General features: G+C 43.0%; 1 protein-coding gene across 1 annotated transcript in view; it reads right to left on the bottom strand.

Annotated features, from left to right (window-relative positions):
- The window catches only part of LOC115328068 (parathyroid hormone/parathyroid hormone-related peptide receptor), a 96,916-nt gene that overhangs the window by 35,518 nt on the left and 49,299 nt on the right, over window positions 1–12,099 (bottom strand). The window contains exons 5-6 of the mRNA XM_040210554.1: window positions 7,213–7,307; window positions 2,883–3,021 (exon numbers count right to left, since the gene is read on the bottom strand). Coding sequence (XP_040066488.1) covers window positions 2,883–3,021; window positions 7,213–7,307 — 234 coding nt within the window. The remainder of the gene's footprint in view (window positions 1–2,882; window positions 3,022–7,212; window positions 7,308–12,099) is intronic.

The raw sequence follows: 12,099 nt of genomic DNA, 5'->3' as shown, positions 1-12,099 counted from the left end.
TGCTGCAGTTGTTATTTCACTGATTCGGAGGGACATGGACGAAGACGTAATTATGTGTTCCGAGAAGGGAAAAGCGAAACTTGGTTGCGAAGACAGTTCTGTTTACGTGCTTGACAGAAAGAAAAAAAAAGGTTTGAGTACACTATTGGAGGTGCGAAAAGTAAGGCGAATGCGACGCTAGACTGACCACGGACCTTCCTCTAGAAGGTGTTCACAAGATAATCACAAATACAGTGACCCACGCAAGACAGGCTCCGGATATTTGCATGGTTACGTTTTTTTGTACTCAAGAACGGATAAAATCTCTGGCGGCAGTCTCACGTGAGGCACACGTGAAGATTGTGCAGCAATTATTTCGCGCCCTACACTTATCTCTGTGTGAGTCAAGCAATTGGTGTTTTCAAAGTGTGGGCCCAAAAATAATTGAGGTGTTTAAGTTCAGATACGACGCGAACAATGTTTCTGAGCCTTCTTTGGCGTTATCGTCCAAAGAGCTGGAGTTCCTTGCGCCAGAAGTATCGTAAAAGCTTGTTTTGATGAATTATTCATTTTGCCTTCTCCTGCTTTGTTTTTCTTCTTCTCTTTCCCTTTTTTCAGAGGTTAATTTCCTTCCTTTCCTTCTTCTTCCTCTTCCCCCTTTTTTAGGTGTTAATTTCCATTATTGTCCTATAATTTTATTCCGGTATTTTAAACTTTGTGAGCAATTTGGTTTTATTTTAAATTTCCAGCATTTTCGTTTTCATTATCTTCGTTGAATTTTCGTTCTCTTATCGTTTTCTTTCGTTCAATATTTTGAAGTTCACGGTCGTAGTGTCATGGGCATCTCATAAATCTTCGTTGCTAATTGAAAAACTATATGTGTGTTTATTCGTCTCTGACGTGTTTCATTCTTTCTGTGTTTTCTGTAGTTTTCAACGCGCTCTGCTACGTCTACTTTCTTCGTTGATCACATGCTCTCATTCGATAGAAATGGCATTAACTTTGCCACGCGGCAGGAATATTACTTTTGCAAAAATGAATATAATTGTACGTTTAAGAGTATGATACTGAACTTGACTAGGTGTTACCGAAAATTAATTACCTCTCATCGGTGTCTTCTACAGCATTTATTCCGCGATAGTTCCAGCAGGCGGCCCGGAAAATGCAGAGGTTGGCAGGCAAAGATGACAAATGAAAGTACACTTCTGGATCGCGTTATGACAGCTCCTTCGCCGCCTTTCTCGGGCCTAGACAGCTTCTCACCTTAAAGTCCCTCCCACGTTAATTCGAAATACATCGTCGACGCGGCGAGCGAAGGAATTGGCCGATGTGGAAAGCACTCAGCTATGTTTACCGAGCACTCGATCTGCCTCAGCGCTGGCGCCGATCCTTCGACAAACTCGAGTGCGCTTGTATAAAAGGCACGAAATTGTGGCCACAGCAATTGGGGCCCCGGGCACTGAACACGCTTCGCTCTCCGAATCAGGTCTCAGCAAGGGTTATAACGTAAATGAGTACAGAGGAAAGCAACAGCATTTTTTAAGATTGCGATCAACGTGACTTCTACGACTGCTTGAGGTTGTGTCCCAGAGTGGTGCTCGACTACGTGATGCTGATTAACATTAAGCCGAGGTGAGCAATTCCGCTATCATCTGAGGAGTTATCTCAACTATAATATAATATTGACATCATGCGCACCTCAACAGTTTCGTTATAATACAAGCTAGAGAAACGCTAGGAATAGACATAATTGTGAAGTAACATGATAGATTATACACGAATAACCCATAACCTGCCGACCATTCGAGAAATTGTGGCACACTCCCAGCCTTCTCGGGGCGTTTTGACGTTCCGATGTACGGTACGACTTCAAGTGACTTAGACACCTGATCTGATTCAATGGGTTGGCTTAATGTGTCACGTTAACTTGAAAACCGGCAAAACGGCGAGACGCCCAGTGCGAGGGTGGCGCCAGACTCCTAGCAGCGCCCAAGCCAGCGCAATTCAAAACACGCGGAACGTAACTCGTTTCCCGACATTACTCGTAGGATTAAGATACAGTCATATTTTTCCATCTCGAGTCGGAACCATTCTTGTCCATGGTGAATCCTTACACTTGCAAGTCTGTATAGCTCTCCTCCGACTTGAGAGCAGTCGTCTCCCAGACACATGAATATGCCGGGCATTCAGAGTCAAGATACGCTCTTGTCAACAACGGTCACGTCGTTTTTTAGGACAAGGAACTAAGTTCATCCAGCTTTTGATACCGTCGGCACTTCTTGAAGGCTGGTCATGCTTTTACGAGACTTTTGCATGTGACTGGTATGATAGGCAAAGAGGTTCTTGTTTTTATCTTGGATCCATCGACCAAAGTTTATGCAAAGTACAGTGGCCGGAGCACTGTGACCTAAAAAAAAAACGAAATATTGTTTTTCTTTTTTTTTCAGTTATGCGGTACGTATGTTGACACCGAGCGCGATTTGGTGTGCGGCGCACGATTCAATAGTATCATACATGGCGGCCGAAGAATGTGTCTATTCCAACTTGGGAAAAACCAAGGTACAACTTTACTAGCGCCAGATTCAAGACACGTTATAGTGAGAAAAAAAATTGCCGCGTTCAAATTGGTTTACTTTCTGTGTGCGCAACTTTTTTGACCTGTCAGAGTTACGGATAAATCTTAGCTGCCTCATTTTCTGCGTTAGATATATTAGAATATTATAAGTGTGTGTAAGAGCGTTTGTGTTTCCTCTGTTTGGGGTATTATCGTCCCTTTTTTTTGCGAATCAATGTGGACCACAGGCCGCCAAATGAGGTTAGCCATTCCCGAGGTGAACACAACGCAAAAATGAGGTTAAGGGACGGAGTTGGAAGTTCACAGCGGGAGTGCTGCTCGTACTTACGTCCTGGCTGAAGTCCATGTTGGGGCTGAGACCAATGCCGTCCACAAAGATGGCGTCCTTGACCAAGACTGCAAGGGCGCGCAAGATGAAAGACAGGAACAGGTGCATGTGCAGGCTATTCCGAGGGCACCGCAGTTTCCTGAAGCACAGGAACAAGGTAAAAGTCGCGGAATGCGAATTTGGCCCAATAGCAGATAAAAAGCTTTAGTAATTCTGCAAGATATAATGATAACTTAACAATACCTACACCTCCAAACAACTCTGGAGAAGATTGCTTCTGGTATTTAATATTTATTGCCATCGCTATTAAATAGCCATCCCCTTCTTTATTTTGGTATATACACTTGCAGGTACACTGAACTTCCTGCATAATACAAAAGCATGGAAAGCTTTTCTTTTCTTTATGTTTGGTACTAAGATATGCTAAAATAATTTTAATAATTTTTTGTTCTTTTGTGTTCAGCTTTTTGATGACTAAGTCTTAGTCATTGTAGAAAAACCCAGAGACAAGGAGCTAAAAAGGACAAGAACAACACCCTTTTAGACTCTTGTCATTTTCAGCTCCTTGTATCTGGGATTTTCTACAATGATTCGTCACCCGCTCGCCTGCGTCTTCAAGCTAATTTCTTTAAGTCTTAGTGTAGGTGAAGTTTACTGTTGTCAATTTGCTTGTGGTTTTGGTTACGTTTATGATGTAAGTACCTTGTATATTGGTATAATTTATTGTGTTATTTTATTTCACCTTTCTTACCCCTTCTTTGTACTTGAAGACCAGTCAAGCTGCTCGGTCAGCTTTTTATCTTCATATCAACCATACTGACATGATAAATAACCTACTATTATTATTATTATTATTATTATTATTATTATTGCTATTATTATTTTTTTCTCATTTTTATTGTAGTGTGTAAGTTTCGGTGTGACAGTACCGAGACCACATGGACGTCCCTGGACAGCTAATAAAATTTATTCTTGATATTTGATTCTTGATTATTAATAATACTATTATTTCACTCTGCAAAGGAAATATTCACACGTGTGCAAACTGATACAGTGGTATCGTTCGCTGAAAACGCTTACCAGTGCCATATTTAGTTCTATAATTTTCTCATATTCCACGAAGAAGTTAGCCCGTGCTTCGACCGGTACCCCCAATTTCATATTCAATCAAACGAATGATAGCTTTGAGACGCTACCATTTGGTTCGGTGATCTAGCACCACATTTCGGGCTGGGAGTAAACGTTCATTGTTTTTTTTTTAACTTAAAAAATAAAAAGCCCAGAGGTTTGTACACTACAAACATCACAACTCAATGCTGACATTTGTTTCTAAGTTTGTTCCAGATAATCTCATGTGAACCTACCTAATATGAAGCGGCTTTATGTTATACCTCATATCAACCAGCTCTGTGCTACTAATGACAATATCTCATATGAACAATACCTCATACATTATTTCATTTGAACCAGCTATATGTTACATTGGCAGAAATACTGACACTGGAGACCATTAAAGACTTGAGCGTGTCGGTGATCTACATTGACTTAAAACGAAAGAAACACATAAGAGGACGAAACAAACGACACAGCTTTCGCCAGCGGGACAAAACATGACATGAAGATCGCAGTGGTGATAAAATAAGACTTTAGCGTGTTGGCGATCTACATTGACTTAAAACGAAAGAAACACATAAGGGGACAAAACAGACGACCTAATAATGTTTGGCGCTTTAGCACATCGGTTTCTCATAACGTACGAAGTAGCGTGACTCCTGAAAAATACAAGTATTTGAACGAAGTTTGACTGCAATTTCTAATCATTTCATGTTGCTACACTTTAGAGCGTGAATGAACCATAAAATTAATTGAATTTTCTTATTTAAAAAATGACTAACTTATTGGCTTGTATAAAAAGAAAGTAAAATATATTTTTGAACAATTTTTGCAACCTGATAATTATAAGTTCACTAAATTTATTGTTTCAATATTTTGGGAAAAGGGACGAAGAAATAAATCTCAGACGCGTATCACCTGACAGAGTCCACCATCCCCAAGGTGCAATTCATCGTTGGCGAAGAAAAGTACTCATACGGGAGCAAATCAAACAAAACTAAAGTAGACAGGCTCATTCAATGATTTTTTACGTATGTCGGGAATTAAGACAAATGCATGGCTTATCTGCCTTCTTTTTATTTGGGGGCATCTTTACATGCGGAGAAAATGAGAAAGAGGAGGAAACGGGAGGGGACGTCAGAACACCGAGCTCTGATTCGAATGACAGCCGGGTAGACCTTAAGCCTTTGTCTCCAATCCACTCGTGGAACGCGCTACAACGCGAAAGCTAAACGTCGGATCTCTACGTTCTGCGTAGCAACGCGTTCGACGAGTGCAGTGGAGACACCGGCCGCTAGCTTTCGGTCTACCCACTAATCGTTCCAACCAAAACTCAGGGAAATACCCACGTGCCCTGGTCTCCAAAACCCCCTGTTTCTCTGCGCATTGAGAATCAAGAAAGCTGTCTAGCTGACAAGTCGTTTCAATCAGTTGCGAGGGGATTGAACTAGAAGCGGCACTCTGTCCAGCTTCTTTTCTCCAGCGCTATCTGCTTATCAATTCAGGAATTACGAACTGAACTAATGTGGGGCGAAAACGAATGAATCGATTTATGAAACCTGTTTGATTTTTGTTTGTTACTTTGTTATGTTGGTTTTCTCGTTGTTTTTCGCTGTTGGTTTGTTTTGACTTCTGTATGTACCACTGGAAGGGGCAAGGGGCTCCGTTAAGCTGTTCTCACAGCTTTTTCCTCTTGTTTCTTCCATCTATGTATCGAAATGAAAAATAAAGTTCGTTAGTGGTAATAATATAATCAGGCCCAAGGACATCATTATTTACGTGAGCTATCTGGATGGAGCGCGGTGGACAGTGTAACATAAAAAAAGTGTTGGCAGTAAACGTAGCGACGGTTTTCGGGCGCGTTAAGTTGGATCTCTATAGGTAGCAGTCGCCAAAAGATGCGAGCTTTATTCGCTTTGGGCTCTCTGTTCAGCAGGTGCTGCTCACATGCACGGTGCATGCTGTATTACTGACGTAGGCCGGAGTGGCTGAAAAAGATTCCCTTCTCCGACGACAGGAGAGCACGACCTCCAGCCAAACGGTGCAACAGCGTTCGGCTGCGACAGCTGAGCGCTGCGTCGTTCTTGTTGTTGTCCCCATTCGGGTATAGTTTTAATGTTAGCCGCTCAGGACACAGGGGTTGCAGCTCCCTGCCAATAGCTAAGGTTCCTAGCCCACATTCTAAAACCTCTACAGTCTGTTGTCGCTTAAGGAATGTAGCATATGTACGCTTTCCGTCAACGACCAAACGTTTCCACTTCAAAATAGCAAATGCTGGAAAGGAGCTGAGTTGCAAAAAGGAAAGCACGAATCATGGCGAGCAGAAAGATTTGTTTTGAGGAGCTTCTCTTCCAGTTCTTTGTTTGAAAAATATGGGCACTGCGGCGACACGCTGCCTTGTCATCTGATAAACGACGAGAAGGGTCGCGTCCGATATAATGAGCCCCGCGCTCTTTTGAAGAAAACAGTTGTAATATAGATATGGAGTTCGCCGGACGTACCCACACACGCAAATTCCACCAAAGTCTTTGCTGCTAAAACGGCCATGCCGTAATGCCATAAAATCCTGTTTTTATATTGCCGGCATTAATACTTGCCGGAAGTTAGGAAAACCATTATTTGTGTTTTCTATGCGCCTTTCAATTTGCCGCAGCGTCGCAACGTCCATCGGCTTAATTGGAGGCAACGGTTGCCATGAAAGGTTACGGAGATATTTGAAAGCGGTAATTACACGACGGAGAAAGTCTGGTGATTTCTTCCCCGAGCGTTCATCACGTGACGAAATTGAGAGGATTTTCCGTTGCGGATGGGTGACTCAACTGTTTGGAGGAGGGAGGCAAGGATGCTTTGCCGGTACAAACAATACCTGTTTGGGGCATAAAAGTGTCCTTTTGACGATATTTTCTCGCTAAAGAGATTAGTCGCATATGTAGAAATGGCTACTTTTTTCCCTAGGGGTGTCAAGAGAAGGAACCGCTCAATTCGACAGCTAACGTTGACATATCTCCAAGCCGGCGATTCGTCCGTGAGAACTACTCATTTGCAGAGAAAGTTCCTCTCGCTGGTGATGCCGCTCTCATTCAGCATCTGATTTCTTCACTTGCATGACCGGTTAATGAAAGTAAAAATTACACGCAAAATCGATTTGTGAAAAAAAAAAAAAAAACGAGCATGGGAGTTATATTTCTTAAAGCAAAGAAATGTAGCTTTGACTCACTTGACAGAAGCCAGGATGATGAAGGCAACGATGAGACTGATGAAGGACACTGTGTAGCCAATCTTCGAAATAAGCTTGATGGTCGGGAGGTGAGGCTGCAGAAAGAAACTATCATTATAACTCTCAGGAATGCTAAGCCGAAAATCAGTTTATCATTCCCCCTTAATATTGAATGAAAAATACTATTTGCGATTCCATATTATCAACATAAATAAGAGCGCGTCACTGAAATATAAAGATCGAAAGCATTGCAAAAATACTTGCGGAACCGGGGTTTTCACATTGCCCTGGTGCCTGCTTTCACAAGTAAATGCTTGCTTTTACTTTACTTCACAAGTAAATGCTTGCGCAAGGTATAACGTAGAGATAGGCAAAACTGCTCTCTTCAGTGAGTGGCACGGAACGGCTCAGCTCACCGAAATGAACCGGCACATTTGAACTGCTCACCGGCTCACTTCGTTGGCTGGGTCGCCCGGGAGCGAGCCGAATCTTTTTCAGCCGCTCCTTTAAAGAACGAGTGAGCCGTGGTTGTTTGGGAGAGAGAAAGTCCGCACTCTCTCGTTCACTGAGCCGTGCCCGTAGTTGTCCCGAACCGTACTGTCGGAACCGGGTGGCCGGGTCCACGTATGGTACCGTTCGTTGACCGCTGCCGTTCGAACGATATCTCACGATTCTCGCCGATCGTGCATCGTGTGGTGGTGCGGCGCATCGAAAGTAGTAGTGAACTACCTATAATACTGCTATTCTACTCATGAATATATCCTTTTTTCAAAGCCTATAACTAGACTGCATATGGAAGGTTACACTGCAACCTGTGCTATGCAGTCTAGTTATTTGGTATTAAAAAAAATATGCATAAGTAAATAGCCATGTTAAAAAATTGGGTTGTGTGTGTGTGTTTATACAGCCTAGAACTTGGTCTGCCTCACAGGGGCGACGAGTCTCCCAGCTGTAGATGAGAAATTTAGCCAGTGCGGTACAGCCGCTAGCCCGGGGTCTTTAACGTGCATCACGCAGTAGTGATACACGACCGCACGCCGGTACGATGCTCATCCAGATCGAAGCGGGCAGGGGTGGGGCTCGAACCCAGGATCCCCGGGTTCTGCAGCGCGAGCTTTCGGTCCACGTGCTCCGAGCTGGTGTGCGCTAGACCAGTCGGCCACCGATCCCCCCAATAGCCATGTTATAGGTACTTTCAGTGTGTATGGAGAATCAATTTATCAATTTCTTAATTTAAAGGCGCAATTTTTTATTTGGAATGACCCCTTATTTTGTAATATTGGGGGTAGAATTTTATGATACTCTAGAAGTCAGAATGCAATGTATTGTTCAAGAAAAAAAAAACAACTTCATCGTCATTACTTTAGGTTTTCTGTTTTTGTGGTGCTTCAAAAATGAGTTTAGTGAAAATAAGAACAAAAATCATGAATTTTCTTTCAACTTTATTCAGTTATATACATGCGCATCCATACAAAATAATGTCAAAATAATTTGAAGTACAACACAAAAATGTAATTCAACAAAGTACTTAAGATCCACGAAACTTATAGATAGCGTGTAAATCGCACCCGGCAAAGTACCCGTCCAATGCCTAGCCCTGTCCCGGCTTTGACTCGAGACTCGGCACGGCTGACCGAACGAGGGAGAACCATCTTCCAAAAGAACCGCCGCTCACTTTTACTGAGCCACGGCTCACTCGCTCTTTAAACAGAGCGGCTCAGAAGATCCGGCTCGCTCCTGAGTGACCCATCTCTAGTATAACATGCACCGCCATATCTGGCTACGCTTTTCTCCTGGGATGTCTCTGTCAGAGCTTGTTCTTATAATCTGAGTTACTTCAAAGATTACGGAAATTCAACCGTTGTGGCGACTTTGACTGCTTTCAACGTTTTTCTACGTGAGTACTCTGGTGCGCACAACACGACTCCCGAGACGGGTGGGAACTGACAGGTACGTGTCTGTTTTCAACCTCACTTCCACAGATGGAATTTATGTCCGTATTGTTTAGGTGACCTTGTGTGTGTTACTTTATTTTGATGTCAGTAGTGCACGTCAGTGTGTATTTGGCTTTGAGACACGCCCTCAAGTCTGCTTCAAGAAGGGGTCGCCTTTCTCTTTGCGTTTCCGAGACTGAAACAAAACCTCAAAAGGAAAAAAAAAAGGTTTTCTTGAAATTGAAGGTATTACAATAGTAATGCATTTTATATGAAAGTACGACCAGCACAAACCACGCGTGTTACGCATTTCATGCTATGTTAGGGAGTTGTACTTTATAATTTGATATTTCAAAAGCTACAGTGGGCTACAAATAAAACATGTTTCACGCCCATATTGGTGTAAAAAGTGTGTTTGTTTTTGAACGAACACCCTTCGTACACACTTTTAACACGATGTATGTTTCTGGGGGGACTAGGAAGCACGCAACTTGCGTGCAGTTGAAAATTACGCCTTCGTACACCCCTTCATACATCCTGCAGTAATTGGAATGGTGTTCACCGGGTGTACGAACTCTGTGCACCCTGCACTTTGACCGTTTGAAAAGCGTGTGATGGTGATACTATTAAATGAGGCTTCTACGTAACAAGTTACGATTACAGCGAACGTTACCCCAGAAAAAAACTAATTGAAATATTAAAAATTTAGAATAAAACGTAATTGATTAAACATAATCAGAAACTGATTAACCGTAATGATCTAAAATTAATACGTAACCAATTACTTGTAGTCAATTATATCTTTTTTAACTTTTCAACCCATCAATTTATTTTTTTTTCCTGCGGCAAAGTTCGCTGTAATTCAATTTGTATTCTTCCGTAATCAATCGCAATGTATAAAATACATGTTTTCAAAAAAACTAAACTTATTGTGTTGAGTTTTTTTGTTATTTGTTCGTAAAAATCTGTCTGTCTCCCCGTCCGTCACTCGCCTATGCTCACCAACTTTGGACACACCTTTTTACCCCTAAGCAACTAAAAAGAGATACCGAGATACCAGAATAATTAAAACACTGTTGTCTAAACTAGTAATGTGGTGCGGAATTCTCATCTGGAACATGAACAGATGTGCTAAAATATGGTGCCCGACGTTGTCCTTTGAAAGTAAAATACGAAAACAGCGCCGATGTCGTCCTCGCTTACAATGTAGAACAGTCACAGTGCAACACTGTTGGCGCAAATACAACATCGGCGATTTTTTTCGAAAGAGCTCCCAATGACCCATTTCCACCTGGTTGCTAGATTCGATTGAAGTCTTTTTCCTTTATTTGAGGGGTGAAAAGGCACTATAGACAATGACAGATTGAGAAGAGCGAGGCATGTTATTCGAACAGCATGCCTCCGCCGTGCTTTCGGAACTCGCGCACGAGATGCCATAGCGCTGTCGTAGGTACGACCAAAGTATGACCTATGACACTCGTGCTGGGGGGGGGGGGGGAGGGGGGGGGGGCGGATATTTGAAGCTCCTGCTTGCCTTTCTTACCTTGAAAGTGATTTTAACTATCCGTCGTTAACAGTTTCTCGCTATGTATTGGCATTTGTTTACAATCAAGAGCATTCGGGTTCCGCCAATTATCGATGGCAGAATGAGGTTGGCGTGGCAATTACACGTGTCGATAAAATCTCCATTAAAACGCAGCAAATTTACAGAGTGTGAAACCAATGCAGCCTTTTAGGCCGCACAACTTGAATATGTGTCGCTATAACGATCGTCATAAAAGACACAAGTTAAAAAAATTGAACGTTACAGGGACAGGTGACTCGCATAGAGAGCGACCGGAATGAACGAAAAAATGACTACAAATGTAGCACTCACCCAAGAGTGACATCATAGTATTCATGTCTCAAAACGACAGGCTTACGAACGTTTGACGCCAAAACCACTTGCGAAATGTGTTTTTTCTCTGTTTTTCATTTTTTATCTACACGGCTATTCTTCTTCAAGGAAGAATGAACCACAAAGCTTGCTGCGGGATAACTTGGTCTATCAGAATATAAAGATCTGTCACGTGAACTTGGGCTCTACGCGTCTCGGGGCTTAACAATAGAATGAGGTGATATCATGCCGCGAGCGCAGCTCACGAACCAGGCAGCGCGCTCGTGGCCAAATGTACATTGCGCGTGCCTTCGACGGAGAAAGCCAGGGTTCGAATCTTGAGTGCAGGGACGCGTTTTTGTTGACTCTAAGGTAACGTTCTGGTAAATTCGAGAAACGTGTTGCTTGTTCGAGGTCAGAACGTTCTACACGCTGAACCTTCTACGCCGATTATTCCAGAAGCCCACGTGTGTACATAAATGGCTCCGCGTGGCGAGCCGCAGTCAGTTTCGCCCCAGCGTTCGACTCTGCTGTCACGCCGACTTCGACGCCCGGGACGCTCTGCTTACCTCTGTTCCCTTTTTTATTTTTGGGAACAAGTTCGGCCCCATTAAACTTTTCAGACTCCCCAGTTATTCTTTGTTTCACCTTGTCATTCGTGCCAATATTTTCAGCGTACTATGGGAGTTAACGGGAGGCAATATCCACCACTGCTCACCTCTGGGAGAAGCGGATGTGGGATCGTCCCCTTCGCTCGGCCCTTGCTTATTGTTTGGGCTATCTTGTCGGGCTGGTCTGATGGGAAGCAATGTAAGGTAAACGGACTAAAGAGGGTGGGGTGCTAGATGTGAGTTTTAGGGTCATTTTTTTCAACAAGCGTTGGTTAGCGAAGGGAAGGCTGTGGATATGCTTCTACTAGAAAAGTGAACCCGCCCTGCACTATGCGGTTTCATCAGGTTTGCTCATACGCTTGTGCGCGATACACCTATAGAGTTCATAAAGAACTGGGCCAGTCATCGTTGACTTTACAATTACTCGTTTGAGTTTGCGAAAATCTTCTACTTTATTGTGAGCCGA

Source organism: Ixodes scapularis, unplaced genomic scaffold (genome assembly GCF_016920785.2).
Source record: "Ixodes scapularis isolate PalLabHiFi unplaced genomic scaffold, ASM1692078v2 PGA_scaffold39__5_contigs__length_11793443, whole genome shotgun sequence".
In the NCBI taxonomy this organism is placed as follows: Eukaryota; Metazoa; Arthropoda; class Arachnida; order Ixodida; family Ixodidae; genus Ixodes; species Ixodes scapularis.
This window is presented reverse-complemented; position numbering and strand designations above follow the sequence as displayed.